A 17,662-nucleotide genomic window follows, 5' to 3' on the forward strand; every position below is an offset into this window, starting at 1 on the left:
GGGCAGGTAGCATTCTCCTGGCATCCGCCAAACCCAGATTCGTCCGTCGGACTGCCGGATGGTGAAGCATGATTCATCACTCCAGAGAAAGCGTTTCCACTGCTCCTGAGTACAATGGCAGCGAGCTTTACACCACTCACCGCATGGTGATCTTAGGGTTGTGTGCGGATGCTCTCCTATGGAAATCCATTTCATGAAGCAGTCCTGTTCTGTGAGCTTGTGTGGCCTACCACTTCGCGGTTGAGCCGTTGTTGCTCCTAGAAGTTTCCACTTCACAATAACAGCACTTACAGTCGACAGGGGCATCTCTAGCATGGCTGAAATTTGACGAACTGACTGGAAAGGTGGCATCCTATGATGGTGTCACATTGAAAGTTATTGAGCTATTCAATAAGGCCATTCTACTGCCAATGTTTGTTTATGAATATTGCATGACTGTGTGCTCGATTTTATACACCTATCATCAACGGGTGTCTGAAATAGCCAAATCCACTAATTTGAAGGACTGTACACGGGTTGAAAATAGCAGACTTGGACACTGATAAGCGTTTAAATTGGACGTGATGGCTGTACAGTAACATGCTATACATGGAGTCAGAGTTCAAGGTCTCCACTTCACAGTTCAGTATTGGTTTTGACTGACAGCGGTTCTGAATTTGAACACCGCACGCAACAACAACAAAAATTGTGTTGTCTGAGTGAGGGAAATGCTGTAAATAAAGAGGACTCCATGTATTTTGAAAGACGAGGTGATTAGGATTATAATAAATATACCGGTTTGATGTCATACAAGCCAAACACCAGTTAGTCCAAATGTACGCTTCACATTTCCATGTCATAAAACTCATGTCATATACAGTGTCAACGTTTATGATCACTAAGCTTGATGTACAGTTACAAGATGACATGGTGTCATACCCTGGGTTGTTCTGAACAGAATGTACTCGTTTCTACATCTATTGATGATATCTGCGTTTTCTGCGAAAAATTTGAAAATCTTACTCACGAATGTGTTCAACGAATGTTAATCTGTGATAGATCTTTGGGGAAACCGAATACTTATTTACCGTGTATTTACCGTGTATTTACCGTGTATTTACTGTGTATTTACAGTTTTGAACACTACTCATGAGGATATAATATGTTACTATTGCAATGATAACAAGACCATTGAAATGACAGTGATTTTTTTTTTAATTCTTGTTGCCAAATACTTTATACACAAACAAAAATGACATCATTTTGATTGAATTTAATCATCTTGTTACGACATTATCCATAGTGAATAACAAAGAATCGTACATCTTACTGAATCATTATAATGCCATTTTTTTCTGTGAATACAATTGCACTTAAATATATATATTTTTTACATTTTAATGTATTTCGTTTTTTCTTGTTTATACCTGTGTTTTGTTTTTGTTAGACATGTTTTATGTAGAGATGTAAGTTGTTGATAATTGTGTATAATAATAAAAAATATATATATGAGCCTGTTTGTCATATTGTGAAGAAATTTGGCGTGGAACAAGCATCCGAATGCACTCGTGACTATTCTATGCACACCAAAATTACAATCTGCTTCTCTGAATTTCCTTGTGAAAGCCTAACACTGTAAGATCGTAAGAATGGCTTACCAAGAAAAACTTCTCAGAGGACTCATTCAAGATAAAAAAGGAGTTGGAGCACTCAACAACAAAAAAGGCATTTTGTAACTTAGCTAGCCATGTTGGCAATAGAACACACTTTCAAATGATGCCCACCTGACCAGATTTTGATTCATAATGGAGCTTTTTTTGGAAATGTGTAAACAACAGTACTTGTGTGATGCTGGGAATACGGGGCAGTGTTCAACAAGTCTGCTTGCTCTAGTTCCTCAACAGCAGCAAGGAGGGCTGAAAAAAAAGCACCTTATAGGTAAAGACTCTTTGAGTCATAAAAGTGCATCGACATTACTTTGGAGAGGTGTGTGGCCACCTGGGGAAAGAAACCAGTTAGTCCACTCACTCAAACACTTTTTTGGGGTCTTTTTTTGTTGTCTTATGTTGTACCTACCCCAAATGTCCCATGAATATTCTTATCATGTTACTGAATGTGTCCAGAGTGTTTCAGATTTCGTTATCAACAAATGCGGGGGAAAGTACAGTAAATGTCAAATGCACATAACATCAACACTGTAGTGTTTGGATTCAGTCTTGTGTCAGATTGACTGTTTTGTCCTTTAGTCTAATTATTTTCTCAATCTCCAAACTGTTCATTTTGAATTGCTACTATGGTTATGCATACGCTTTCCATATTTCTTCTGTAAGAAACATTTTCATTTCACCCGATCCATATAGGCCAACTCCCACGAGTGTAAGCCATTAAAGTAACTTTATACCTGATAGAATGGGGACAGCATGGACAAGTGGGCTAGTCTGGTCATTCAACGACACAGTACAGTGTAACATTCCTATGTAATATACTGTAACTGTGGCAGACAGCGTCCCGGCAGGGTGCATGGCTTTTGCCTGGACAGCAGCTGCCGACCCAGCTCTGCTATATAGGACACTCCATCCACAACTAAGAAAACATTCCACCCCACTGCAACTGTACTGTCCCCTTCCCTCTTCCCCCAAGATGCAGGGTTTGTAGCCTACAGTTCCAGGTTTTCCACTAGAAGTGCCAGGGCCCATAGGTTCACTGAAGTAGGATTTTCTATGACAAGATCTAAGTATGAGGCGACTGAATTTAGTGTGAAGTATGAAGGTGCTGAGTATTTGCAATTGCCTTATTGTCTGTGACTTCTAGACAATAACACTGAAACAAATGATTGGTTTGAGAAAGACTCTTTAAAGAGTACTTAGGTGCTCAATTTGCCTTTGCCTAGGAGAGTGCAGGCTGGGCAGGTAGCAGGTTGGCTAGAGTAGAGCCATACCTGAGTTTTGTTATGGGCAAATAGTTGTTGCCTGAATAGTTTTTACTGAGAATTGGTCAAAAGACCAATCAGTGAAACACAAATCAGTATTGGGATGCCTGTGTAAAGGCACAGCAGCTTGGGCTGCCATTAGCAGTATTGGGCTGCCATTAGCAGTATTGGGCTGCCATTAGCAGTATTGGGCTGCCATTAGCAGTATTGGGCTGCCATTTGCACAGCAGCTTGGGCTGCCATTAGCAGTATTGGGCTGCCATTTGCACAGCAGCTTTGATGGCGCAAAGGTGAGCACTGTGCAGCCTAGTAAAATAACAGTATGTCCTCTACAAGTAACGTTACTCCCCTTCACTACTGACATTGGCCTACAGGGATGCATGTCCACAACTGTCCCGTGCAGCTGTAACAACCCATTCATCAACACCATGATGTAGAGGTTATGAGATGTTCAAGTGCTATAAAAATTTACGGACTTGTTGAGAATGCAAAGAATGTTTTTAAACACGGTGTGAACACAGTGTGACAGATATGACCAGACAACCTACACGACGAGGTGGTGGTGCTTCAGCACACAGCAGTACGCAGAAGTAAGTGGTGTCATGGACATGGCTAGGAATTTACAGACATATATAATGCTAAAGTAAAACAAATGTTTATGTCCTTATATGGTAGCCTACACTCTTAGAAAAAAAGGGTTCCAAAAGGGTTCTCCGGCTGTCCCCATAGAAGCCTTTTTGGATCCAGGTAGAAACCTTTTGGGTGTCAGGTAGAACCCTCTGTGGAAAGGGTCTATATGGAACCTAAAAGGGTTCTACCTGGAACCAAAAAGGGTTATCCTATGGGGACAGCCGGAGAACCCTTTTAGGTTCCAGATAGCACCTTTTTTTCCACATGAATGTAGATTATATAATTAAATGATTTTTCTTTATATTCTTTTGCCAGGTTACTCTTAATATCCCAACTCAATATTAGGGAGGTGTTCCTAATGTTTGGTCTACTCCATGTACATGATAGATGTTTGGCAATGTATATGCATGACTAGTCATTTGTTAGGGACTTCTGTAAATCAAATTCATGGAAGATAAAGACAAAATGATGTGAGCACTTGGGATTATCAATCAATCAAATGTATTTATAAAGCCCTTTTTACATCAGCCAATGTCACAAAGTGCTGTACAGAAACCCAGCCTAAAACCCCGAACAGCAAGCAATGCAGATGTAGAACAGTGGCTAGGAAAAGGTCCCTAGAAAGGTCGGAACCGAGTAAGAAACCTAGAGAGGAACCAGGCTCTAACGGGTGGCCAGTCCTTTTCTGGCTATGCCGGTTGGAAATTATAACAGTACATGGCCAAGATGTTCAAATGTTCATAGATGACCAGCAGAGTCAGATAATAATAATCACAATGGTTGTAGAAGGTGCAACAGGTCAGCACCTCAGGAGTAAATGTCACTTAGCTTTTCATAGCCGATCATTCAGAGTTAGAGACAGCAGGTTCGGTAGAGAGAGAGAGTCCAAAACAGCAGGTCCGGGACAAAGTACCACGTCCGGTGAACAGGTCAGGGTTCCATAGCCGCAGGCAGAACAGTTGAAACTGGAGCAGCAGCACGATCAGGTGGACTGGGAACAGCAAGGAGTCATCAGGCCAGGTAGTCTTGATGCATGGTCCTTGGGCTTAGGTCCTCAGAGAGAAAGAGAGAGAGAAGGAGAAAGATAGAGAGAGAGAGAATTAGAGGGAGCATACTTAAATTCACACAGGACACCGGATAAGACAGGAGATAAAACAGACTGGCCCTAGCCCCCCGCACAAAGTATTGCAGCATAAATACTGGAGGCTGACACAGGAGGGGTCGGGAGACACTGTGGCCCCGTCCGACGATACCCCTGGAAAGGGCCAACTAGGCAGGATATAACCCCACCCACTTTGCCAAAGTACAGCCCCCATACCAATAGAGAGATATCTTCAACCACCAACTTACTACCCTGAGACAAGGCCGAGTACAGCCCATGAAGATGTCGCCCACGGCACGAACCCAAGGGGGACGCCAACCCGGACAGGAAGATCACGTCAGTGACTCAACTCACTCAAGTGACCCACCCCTCCTAGGGACAGCATGGAAGAGCACCAGTAAGCCAGTGAGAGAGGGGAACCGGCCAGGCAGAGACACCAAGGGGCAGTAATCGCTCCAGTGCCTTTCCGTTCACCTTCAAACTCCTGAGCCAGACTACACTCAATCATAGGACCTACTGAAGAGATGAGTCTTTAATAAAGACTTAAAGGTCGAGACCTAGTCTGCATCTTTTGCATGGATAGGCAGACCATTCCATAAAAATTTAGCTCTATAAAGCTCTGCCTCCAGCTGTTTTCTTAGAAATTCAAGGGACAGTAAGGAGGCCTGCATCTTGTGACCGTAGCGTACGTGTAGGTAGGTACGGCAGGACCAAATCAGAAAAATAGGTAGGAGCAGGCCCATGTAATGCTTTGTAGGTTAGCAGTAAAAACCTTGAAATCAGCCCTAGCCTAAACAGGAATCCAGAGTAGAGAGGCTAGCGAACCCTCATTGATTGAATGGTGTCAGTGATTTGTATCGGCAGGGTAGCCTAGTGGTTAGAGCGTTGGGACTAGTAACCGGAAGGTTGCGAGTTCAAACCCCCGAGCTGACAAGGTACAAATATGTCGTTCTGCCCCTGAACAGGCAGTTAACCCACTGTTCCTAGGCCGTCATTGAAAATAAGAATTTGTTCTTAACTGACTTGCCTAGTTAAATAAAGGTGTAATTTAATTTTTTATATTGTATTCTTTGGATCTTAACAACATGAATTGGGGTATTTAGAGAACTATATAGGCAGAGAACATTGAACAGAACATGGCAATAATTAAATTTTGACAAAAATGCAGATAGAACCTTAAAGTCCTAAACTCTCAATGGTTGTAATGGGAAAATTTGGAACATGGGGAAAATATACATTACCGGAAAGCATGAGTCATGTAAGCTTCTGCCTGGACCTCAATTTGACTTCACCTTAGTGGAACGAACAACTGCTGCAAAAGTCAAGCATGACAAAGAGGAGGAAAGAGGAGGATTTGAGAATACACTTCAGCTTTGTTCTCCATCCATCATGGGTCATTAAGGGTCTGTCATCGTGTGCCTGTCCCCAGGATGGTGAAGTGAGCCCTGGCAGCAGCAGGAGCTGAATGCCCTGGCCCCTGCCCAACCTCTCTCTGTTTACCAAAGGCCATCATTAAGAGCATGGTTCCAAGGGAACAGAGAAGGTAAACCTCACACAACTAGGCCATTGATACAGTACAGTCAAGCTAATGAGTCAGTCAGCACTATGCCATGTGTTATATAGTGTTACTGTACTGTGACTCAACAACTATGGCTAATGCTAACACTAGGCTAATGCTAGGCTTGTGCTAATGCTAGGCTAATCCTAGGCTAATGACCCTTATTAGCAGCATCCACAGGCAGCACATACACTCAGCGCAACTCTTTTGGCAGTCACTGCTAGCATTATCTACTTAGCATTTAACCCCTGGAACAATTTAATAGTCCATAATGAACTACAGTACTGCCTGGGTTGGATGACAACTAGAGAAGAAACACTATCCTACTTGGAGCGAAACAGAAATAGTTTCTTAAACCGTAGAAATAAAGTAAATAACCATTGGGGTTATACAGTTATATAAAAAGCTTGGTTTGTTTGTTTCTATAGTTACACCATTCGGACACACCCACCGTTCCATTCCTATAACTGTCCAGACGAGCGGAGGTAATGCAGGACTTATTTAGGAGATGTAATGAAAGGACCTAGATGCAGAATGCATGCCATGCTGGGTATTCGGCACACGTTAAGGGGCGTTTGTCACGGGAGGAGGTTGCTAAGTACCATGCAGTGTTGTCCGAAACGCGTCAGCATCTCCAGAAACAGTACAGCCTTTTATTTTTATTGGCGTTATTTAAGGTATAAGTTCAGCAGCTCACCCAGAGTTCACCCACCCATGCGTTGTTCAATGGGCCCCCATATAAAAATCTCATCCCGGGGGGGACCGAGTGGCGCAGAGTTCTAAGACCCGGGTTTGATCCCCGGCTGTATCACAACCGGCCATGATCGGGAGTCCCATAGGGCGGCGAACATTTGGCCCAGCGTCTTCTGGGTTAGGGGAGGGTTCGGCCAGGGGAGGCCGTCATTGTAAATAAGAATTTGTTCTTACCTGACTTGCCTAGTTAAATAAAGGTAAAAAAATACATTTTAAAAAATTTACAAAAGATTTATGACCAGTGCGTCCTATCCGTATTAAAGAGATTTATAGATTGAGCCCATTTCACCAGAAAGTGATTCAGTGACAGAAGAGCCATATTAATCACTTGAAACTGTATTTCATTTGTACCAGCTGTGGTAGATTGAATGAATGAGAAATTATTGCTACACTTACATTTCTAGAACAGTAAGTTTGGGTTTCTGCAATAATAATTCCTATTCTCCTTGACTATACTTGGTAATCATGATAAAAGAGAAAGAAGTATAGAAGACTTGCGTTTTTTTAAATTGAAACTGTGTGGACCAACGTCATCAGGATTATAGCTTAATAGCCATCATACACGTATGTAAATCTATAAAAGGTCACTAAGTATATTTATCTTAACGTGACCTTGCGCCGCGCCATACCGAGGGTGCATTCTCACATTCTCCCTGGATTCCCAATCTGACCGCAACACGCCTCTCTGTGTCATGCTGTGTCATCGTGACCCACCGTCATGAGAACCCAGCGAACCCTCAGGCTTACTGTCGTCCAATCATGGTTTAGATGAAAAATATAATAATCATAAAAAATCTAAGACATTGACGTGAGAATGCTGAAAACTTGGCTGCTGGCATAGATGCCTAGATCATGTGTTGCGTCAACTCCTCTCCATCTCTCCATATCCAGGGAGGACGGGCCTTGGAGGGGGGTTTCCATCATTGCATGGCTTTAAATCTGATGCCAGTGACAGCCCACCAAAGGATATATTTGGACTTTCTACTAATCATTTATAGGAAAGGTCATCCAGTGCTTTTTCAACTACTGTAGAGACATGGTCTATCGAATTCTGCAGGTCACTTCCAATCATCAGTAATATAGCCTAGCTATAAACAATTATGGCAAGAATCATAAATACTCATACACATATGGAAAGCCTGGTTCCTCTCTAGTGTTCTTCATACTTGGGAGTTTATCCTGGACACTTTGGTTCTGCTTCTGCTTGGACTTTGGGGTCTAGGATTGGTTATTGTAATTTATAGATTGATTGACTGATTGATTGAGATGGCTTTTTGCTTACTGTATCTGTCTGATTGTAATATAAGCTGTTTGTAGTCTAGTGTCATTAAAGGATGGGGTTTGTTAGGCCAGTGTCCCAGGGTCACTGTCACCCCACCTGTCCTGCTAGGCCAGCTGATGCAAGGTGCTGGGTGGTTCTCAGTGTGTGACCGAGAGGAGTTTGGTGCCGGGGTGTCCCAGAGACCTGACCCTAAAGGGCACCAACCCCGTGAACAGATCATAAACCACCACATGACCAGGTCACACATGTCACATTGTTTAACTTATTGAGGCGTTCAATATTTGCCCTGTAGGCCTGTATACCTGGTGCCATTTTGTTTTGCTGTTAACAGTTGCAGTTGAAAATGTATTTTGTTCAAGCGAGTGTTGATGTTGAGTTAGGTCAATGTGTACTGTTTGAGTGGACTAAGAGGCTGAACATCCGTTTTGTAAACTGATCCTCCAATCTCTACTGTTGTCCATGTCTATTTCCCAGGGATGAAGGATCATGTTAAAACATGGCTCATGTTACCAATAAAATCCTCTCCCTTAGTTCATTTTATATTCCACAGTGGTCATATGGAGGACTACATGCAGTGCATTCAGAAACTTTTGCAGACTCCTTCCTTTATTCAACACTTTGTTACATTACAAACTTATTCTAAAATTGATTAAATAAATGTTTTTCCTCATCAATCTACACACAAATCCCAATAATGACGAAGTGAAAACAGATGTTTAGACATTTTTTCAAATGTATTAAAAAATAAAAGAATTCAGACCCTATGAGACTCGAAATTGAGCTCAGGTGCATCCTGTTTCCATTGATCATCCTTGAGATGTTCCTACAACTTGATTAGAGTCTACCTGTGGTAAATAAAATAGCAAAAACCAAGCCATGAGGTAGAAGGAATTGTCCGTAGAGCTCCGAGACAGGATTGTGTCGAGGCACATGTCTTGGAGAAGGGTACCAAAACATGTCTGCAGCTTTGAAGGTCCCCAAGAACACAGTGGCCATCATTCTTATACGGAAGAAGTTTGGAACCACCGATACTCTTCCTAGAGCTGGCCACCCGGCCAAACTGAGCAATCGGGGGAGATGGCCTTGGTCAGGCAGGTGTCCAAGAACCCGATGGTCGCTCTGACAGAGCTCCAGAGTTCCTCTGTGGAGATGGGAGAACCTTCCAAAAGGACAACCGTCTCTGCAGCACTCTACCAATCAGGCCTTTATGGTAGAGTGGCCAGGACATCCTCAGTAAAAGGCACATGACAGCCCTCTTGGAGTTTGCCAAAAGGCACCTAAAAAAAGACCACCTAATCTGGTCTGATGAAACCAAGATTGAACTCTTTGGCCTGAATGCCAAGTGTCAAGTCTGGAGGAAATCTGGCTCCATCCCTACGGTGGAGCATGGTGGTGGCAGCATCATGCTGTAGGGATATTTATCAGCGGGAGCTACTGGGAGACTAGTCAAGATTGAGGGAAAGCTGAACGGAGCAAAGTACAGAGGTTCTTGATAAAATAAAATAAAAACTGCTCCAGAGCGCTCAGGAACTCAGACTGGGGTGAAGGTTCAACTTCCAACAGGAAAACGACCCTAAGCACACAGACAAGACAACGCAGGAGTGACTTTGGGACAAGTCTCTGAATGTCCTTGAGTGGCCCAGCGAGAGCCCGAACTTGAACCCAATCAAACATCTCTGGAGAGACCTGAAAATAACTGTGCAGCGACGCTCCCCGTCCAACTTGACAGAGCTTGAGAGGATCTGCAGAGTAGAATGGAGAAACTCCCCAAATACAGGTGTGCCTAGGCCCCACCTTTCCCCCTCTTTTACACTGCTGCTACTCTCTGTTGTTATAATCTATGCATAATCACTTTAATAACTCTACCTACATGTACATTTTCCCTCAACTAACCAGTGTCCCCGCACATTGACTCTACCGATATCCCCCCTGGTTAGAGTGTTAGACTGGTAAACGGAAGGTTGCAAGTTCACTCCGAGCTGACAAGGTCAAATCTGTCGTTCTGCCCCTGAACAGGCAGTTAACCCACTGTTCCTAGGCCATCATTGAAAATACAAATTTGTTCTTAACTGACTTGCCTAGTTAAATAAAGGTAAAATAATCAAATCAAATTCCCACTATTGTTATTTTACTGCTGCTCTATAATTACTTGTTACTTTTATGTCTTATTCTTATCTGTATTTTTTTTAAACTGCATTGTTGGTTAGGGGCTCATAAGTAAGCATTTTACTGTAAGGTCTACCTGTTGTATTCGGCGCATGTGACTAATAACATTTAATTTAAGACTCCAGGCTGTAATCGCTGCCAAAGGTGCTTCAACAAGTACTGAATAAAGGGTCTGAATACTTATGTCAATGTGATATTTACGTTTCTTTATATATACATTTGCAAAAGCAATCTAAAACCCTGTTTTTGCTTTGTCATTATGGGGTGTTGTGTGTAAATTGATGAGGGATAAAACAATGTAATGTGGAAAGTCTTTCTGAATGCACTGTATAGGATGTCTTGGGAACAACACTTCAAGGTTTTGTTTGTGCCTAGGTTTTCCTTGTGCATATGTTGTCGAGTGTTTTCTGCTGCATTAAACATGAATGCTTTGTATGATGATATTCTAAACCTTATCAAATATCATCCCATGCAGCGAAAAATAGAATAGAAGCTTGTTAACCCCAAGGTGTGAGGGGTTGTGGTATGATGATACACCAGGGCCCCTGAACACAGGAATAGAGTGGAGGAGAGGAAGAGGACATTACATTACTGACCTTGGCTTTGGGTATTCTCTGGTAGCCTGTCTGTCAGGCCACCGTATGATAAGAGAGATGTCATGGTTCATTAGCATTGGACCTGGCCCTTCTGAAAGACCCCACTGTTCATGTGAAGCACAATGTGAAATTACCATGGCGATCGCTGATGATATAGCCTATCAGAGCACTGAGTTGACTTCAAAGTGTCTCCGGAACTAATGGGGCAGGTTACCTGCCTACCAATACCTCATAATATCTGACCATGAAAATACCCTGAGGACAACTTTATGTATGTGATATTTTAAAACTCGTATTACTTAGTTTTTTGCATCACATATTTAACTGATCATGTTAACTGACTAAATGGGATTTTTTGGGGGGTTTTCTATTTTGGTTGGAATGTAGTTCAATAACTGTAGTTCGTGTATCCTGCACCAGGTGACCCAATAGAGGGCACTATCGTCAGTGTTCCACAGTGTCATTGCCTTGTACTTCAAACGCTCCTGTTCAATGTTTGATCATGTTTAATGCACAATGAAAGCGAACCTCTAAATCAGCGCTGGTGTTTGAATCTGAAACATTTAAGGTAATACTTCACAAAATCATCACATCCTCCTTAATCTGAGACTCATTCAAAATAAATATGCATTAACCAAACTGTGTCTTTATGTAAGGTCTATTCTCAATGTGTTTAGGCCAGGGGTTCTTAAACTTTTTCAGCTCGAGACCCAAATGAGAAATTGATGTTCCTCCCGTGACCAAAATCGTCCTTCATCAACCCAAATTAAGAAGAAATAGTGTGTGATTATTTTCATAACCCTTCTCTCACATACATGCCCAGGGCCCACTTTGGGTCCCGACCCACATTAAAGCCAATTCTGCATGTGTTGTCTTGAAAACCTGGAGGTCTTCAACTGATGATTTAGGTTTCTTTTGGAGAGGGGGAGTTGTTTAGGTAGTTTGTTGGGGGGCAGAGGAGGATGGGGGGCTAAGACAGGGAAAGCTGGGGGGGTATAGAGGTGGAGGGAAGGCTGGGAGGGGATAGGCAGGGGGGAAGAGAGCGGGAGGGAGGGGATAGGCAGGGGGAAGAGAGTGGGGAGGGAGGGGATAGGCAAGGGGGGGGGGGGGTAGGCAAGGGTACTGGAGGGGCTGTCCAATGTGCTTTCTTAAATTAGCTGTTGGGGGCAGGAGACATTCTCTCTGTGTTGTCAGAGGGAGGAGTCTGGGGGCGCTGTCACTGTCTCCTGCTTCAGTATTACCTGCACCATAAGATCAACTACACTTTTCCTGTGTGAGTGTGTGTGGACAGAGAGAGAGAGAAAGAGGGAGCAGAGAGAGAGAACCAGAGACCCAAGCTTCAACTTTTCAACTGCCAGAGTGGGGTTTACTATTTCTCATCTTTTTTCTTCTCTGGAGAGATTTGATTTGAAGGACATTTATTTCTGCTGAGTTATACAAAGTTGCAGGGCAACTGGCAGTGGACATGGCTGGTTGTCTGCAAAGGACAGGACTTCGTAAAGGGCAGGCACGTTTGTTGAGATGCCTCTTTGTGCTTTTCACTCTTGTCTTTTGCTTTTCCTCTGTGGACGCGGAGCCCCACCAATTCGATTCGGCTTTCCTTTACCGACAACGACAAGGACATCATGCTGACAGCATCATTGTGGCCAACAATGGCCTCCGTGTTCCCTTCGGGAAGTCTGTGTACCTGGACGCTGTCAATGACCTGGTGACTGAGGTAAAGCCCGGAGACCGCTGCTCCATCACGGTCCTGGAGAATGACCCACTGGCCCAAAAACCCGGAATGCTTAGCCCTAAGAAGTTCCCCTGTGCGTTTGGCGGTGATGAGGTGAAATACACTCATTTTGGTTCCCGGAGCCCCAGTAAAGACAGGGTGAAGCTGCAGCTACGCTACGACTCCCAGACGGACACGGTGGTCATCCCCTTCATGCTGGAGGTGGAGGTGGTCTTCCAGCAGCTGGAGGTCCTCACCAGGAACATGCCCCTGGCTGTGGACAAGCTCAACGGCAACAGCAACCCCATCGACAAAAAGGGCCTGGACTTTTCCTTTGAGGATGGTGTCACTCAGTGCAAGGTCACCACGCTGGTCGGCGCCGGCGGTCTCCCCAGGTATGGCACCCTTTTAAATAATTCCACTAATGGCCAGATGATGGATTGTGATGAGTTTCTTAAGCAAGGCATTCGCTACAAGCACACATCCACCACCAACTCTCCTAACAGAGACTATATCCCCATGTTGGTAGAGCTGCAGGATAATGAGGGAAACACCATTATGCAGGAGCATTTCCAGATCATGGTTAGAATCAGAGAGGGTACAGAGAACACCCCTCCTAAGCCTAGTTTTGTTGCTATGATGATGATGGAGATTGATCAGTTTGTGATGACAGCTATCACCAGTGATATGTTGGCTGCCGAGGATGTTGAATCTGATCCAGACGACTTAATCTTTAACATTACTTCCCCCCTGGGCCATCAGCAAGGCTACATCATCAGTACAGATGATCAGAACCTCCCCATCACCTCGTTCTACCAGAGAGACATTCAAGATTTGAAGATAGCCTATAAGCCTCCGTCCGAGGATTCAGAAGTAGAGAGGATTTTCCAGCTCGAGTTTGAAATTGTAGATACAGAGGGCGCCGTCTCTGATACGTTTGCCTTTATGATTGTGGTGAAGCCTATGAATACTCTTGCTCCCGTGGCAACCAAGAACACAGGGCAGCTTTTGTTTGAGGGCCAGTCCAGAACACTCTCCAGCTCTCACAACTTAGAGATCAGTGATGAAGATAACCTGGACAATGTGAAAATCACAGTGGTGGACGGCTTGAAGCACGGCGAGCTGACGGTGCTCGGCGCGCGCAGGAAATTCTTCACACCGGCCGATTTAGATGCCGGCATCGTGGTTTACCAGCACGACGGCAGCGACACCTACAGCGACAACATCATTTTTAGAATGACTGATGGCAGCAATGAGGTCGAGTTTTTGTTCCCTATCACTATAGCCCCCACTGACGATGAACCCCCTATTATCAATGCAAACACCGGCCTGGTGCTTTTCAAGAATGAAATCATGCAGATTTCCCCCTTCATTCTGAGCGCCACAGACATAGACTCAGAGGATTCTACCATTAAATTCACCCTTGAGGCCCCATACTCCACTGTAGGGGAGCTTATCCTCAGACAAGTGGAGCTTCCCTCTAACCCCTCTCTCTGGAAATTCAGTGAGACAGATGAGATGTTTGAACAGGTGGTAACCGAATGTTTCCAGCAGGACATTCTAGATGGGAAGCTCTTCTACCGCCACATTGGGCCTCACAGCACCACCACTGTGATGGATCAGTTTGTGTTCCGCGTACAAGACGACAATAACCCACCAAACCAGTCCGGTGAGCATACCTTCACCATTAAAATCCACCCGGTGGATGACCTCCCACCAGAGCTCTACCCAGGGACCACGCTTCACATGACAGTGCAAGAGTATGAGCTGACTCACTTCAAGAAGACGTTTTTGCGTTACACAGATTTGGACTCGGATGACAGGGATCTGAAATACACCGTCACCAAGCCCCCCACTGACACAGACGAGAACAACCCAGCCCCCCTGGGTGACATTGTTCTGACTGACAGTCCCGACTCTGTGATCAGTGAGTTCACACAGGCGCAGGTCAACCACCACAAAGTGACCTACAAGCCCCCAGACCAGGAACTGGGCATCACTCCAAAAGTCCTTCAGTTCACATTCATTGTGGAGGATACTGCTGGGAATACAGTAGATGGACTATTCACTATTTTCTTACAGCCCGTTGACAACAAGCCTCCCTTTATCACCAACACTGGTTTTACTTGCCAGGAGAGAAGCACGTACATCATCACTAAGAAGGAGCTCGATGCCACCGACCAGGACACAGAATATGAAAATATTCTATTCACTGTGACCCAGATTCCTCGCTATGGGCAGTTGCAGTATTTAGGGATCGATATGTCGAACAGTGAGACATTTGTCCTGGAGGACATCGAAAATGGCCATATTGCCTACATCCATGGCGGGGAGGAAAGCCTCAGTGACGTTATCAAGTGTGACGTCAGCGACGGCTTCCATGAGGTACCAATCATCATCAAGATCTCCATTAACCCAGTTGATGACAAGACCCCCACCATCATGCTCCCTGCTGGCCTTCTAGGGGCATCCATCGATGTCCTGGAGAACGGGGCAACTGAAATCACCAGCAACGTCATCCAGGGCCGTGACGAAGACACCGACGACCTCATGTTGACCTTCATCGTTGAGGAGTCCCCCAGGCTCGGTGAGATCCTGGTGAGCGGTTCCCGCGCCGAGAGGTTCACCCAACAGGACATCATCAACGGCGTGGTGATGTATGCCCACACTAGTGGTGAGATTGGCTCCTTCAAAGAGCATGACTCCTTCAACCTCACCATCTCCGACATGTCCGATGAATGGGTCGTCGGGGGCAACAAGGTCCAAGGAGTCCGGGTGCTCGTCACCATCCTGCCTGTCGACAGCATCCCACCCATTGTCAGCGTCGGGGAGCAGTTTGTGGTGATAGAAGGGGAGAAGAACGTCATTACTCTGGATCACGTACTGACTGAGGATATGGACACAGACAACAATGACATCCTGTGCACCGTTATTGTCCAATCAACATCCGGGTACGTGGAGAATATCTCTCCAGCTCCAGGTTCTGAGAAGTCCAGAGCAGGCACCGCCATCACCGCCTTCAGCTTCAAAGATGTCTTCCTCGGTCATATCTACTATGTCCAGAGCATCCACAAAGGTGTGGAGCCTGTGGAAGACAGGTTCACCTTCCGTTGCTCCGACGGCATCAACTTCTCTGATCGCCACTTTTTCCCCATCGTCATCATCCCTGCCAATGATGAGAAACCAGAGATCTTCATCCGTGAGTTTGTTGTGATGGAGGGCATGAGTCTGGTCATCGACACACCCATCCTGAATGCGGCCGATGCAGACATTCCAGGGGACGAACTGGAGTTTGAGATCATAAAGAACCCCAAGCATGGCAAGATAGTTCAGCAGCTTACAACGGGCACAGTCCCTGTTGTCAGGTTCTCCTTGGAACAGATCAATGAGGCCTCCAACATCATCTATGAACACGACGACTCAGAGACCAAAGAAGACAGCTTCGAAGTTAGGCTCACAGACGGGAAACACACAGTGGAGAAGAAGATTCTCATCATGGTGATTCCTGTCGATGACGAGACACCGAGAATGGCCATCAATGATGGACTGGAGGTTGAGATTGGAGAAACCAAAATAATCAACAACAGGGTCATGAAGGCTACTGATCTGGACTCGGAAGACAAAGAGCTCATCTACGTTGTGCGCTACGGCCCAAGCCAAGGCTATATCCAGCGTATCACCAAGTTTGGACACGTTGTGGGTAACATCACCCTCGACATGAACTTCACTCAAGACGAAGTCGACAAAAACCTGATCCAGTATGTGCATACGGGCCAGGAGGGTGTCCGTGACCTGCTTAAGTTCGACGTTACCGACGGCATTAACCCCCTTATCGACCGATACTTCTACATCAACATCGGGAGCATCGACATGGTTTTCCCTGATGTCATCAACAAAGGCGTGACCCTAAAAGAAGGGGGCAAAGTGACTCTCACCACTGACCTGCTCAGCACCACTGACATCAACAGCCCGGATGAGTTCCTCAGCTTTAGCATCACACGTGCCCCTAGCAGAGGCCATCTTGAATGCACTGACCTCCCAGGTGTGCCCATTTCCACCTTCACCCAGCTGCAGCTGGCCGGCAACAAGATCTACTACATCCACACCTCAGACGATGAGATGAAGATGGATAGCTTTGAGTTCGAGGTGACGGACGGCTACAACCCGGTCTTCCGCACCTTCAGAGTGTCCATCACGGATGTGGACAACAAGAAACCTGTCCTGAGCGTCCACAAGCTGCTGTTGGGAGAGGGCGAAAACAAGCTCATCACCCCATTTGAGTTGACGGTGGAGGACCGTGACACCCCAGACAACCTGCTGCGCTTTGTGGTCACCCAGGTGCCGGTTCATGGCCAGTTGCTGTTCAACGGCACCCAGCCAATCAACACCTTCACCAAACAGGACCTGAACGAGAACCTCATCACCTACAAGCACGATGGCACCGAGTCCAACGAGGATAGCTTCTCGTTCACCGTCACCGACGGCACACACAACGACTTCTACGTATTCCCTGATACTGTGTACGAGACACGTAAGCCTCAGATGATGACCATTCACATCAGCACTATTGACAATGGGGTCCCCCAGATTGTGGTCAACAAGGCTGCCCCGTCCCTAAGGGTTCTGCATAGCGGCCACCTTGGCTTCCTGATCACCAGCAAGGCCCTGAAGTCTGAGGATCGAGACAGTCCTCACAAAGTCCTCAAGTACTCCGTGGCCGAGGCCCCACAGCATGGCTTCATCATGAACACCGCCCTGGGCAATGACAGCATCAACGCCTTCACACAAGGTACGACTAGCATTTAATATTACACATATACAAATTAAAAACACAATTGAGGAAAAAGTGAACGAACATTCAAAACAATTCAAATCTGACAAATCTACTTTTTTTCATTTTATTTTAAATTGATTGAAGTTCTGTACTTTGGGAAAATTATGTTTACAATATCA

The 17,662-nt window shown here is 45.2% G+C and overlaps 1 protein-coding gene across 1 annotated transcript in view; it reads left to right on the top strand.

Annotated features, from left to right (window-relative positions):
- Positions 1-12,258: 12,258 nt before the first annotated feature.
- Positions 12,259-17,662, top strand: part of LOC109901304 (FRAS1-related extracellular matrix protein 2) — a 59,493-nt gene continuing 54,089 nt past the window's right edge. The window contains exon 1 of the mRNA XM_031837900.1: positions 12,259-17,498. Within this exon, the coding sequence (XP_031693760.1) occupies positions 12,461-17,498 (5,038 nt within the window). The 5' untranslated portion in view covers positions 12,259-12,460. The remainder of the gene's footprint in view (positions 17,499-17,662) is intronic.

The sequence above is a fragment of the Oncorhynchus kisutch genome, linkage group LG12 (genome assembly GCF_002021735.2).
Source record: "Oncorhynchus kisutch isolate 150728-3 linkage group LG12, Okis_V2, whole genome shotgun sequence".
Taxonomy (NCBI): domain Eukaryota; kingdom Metazoa; phylum Chordata; class Actinopteri; order Salmoniformes; family Salmonidae; genus Oncorhynchus; species Oncorhynchus kisutch.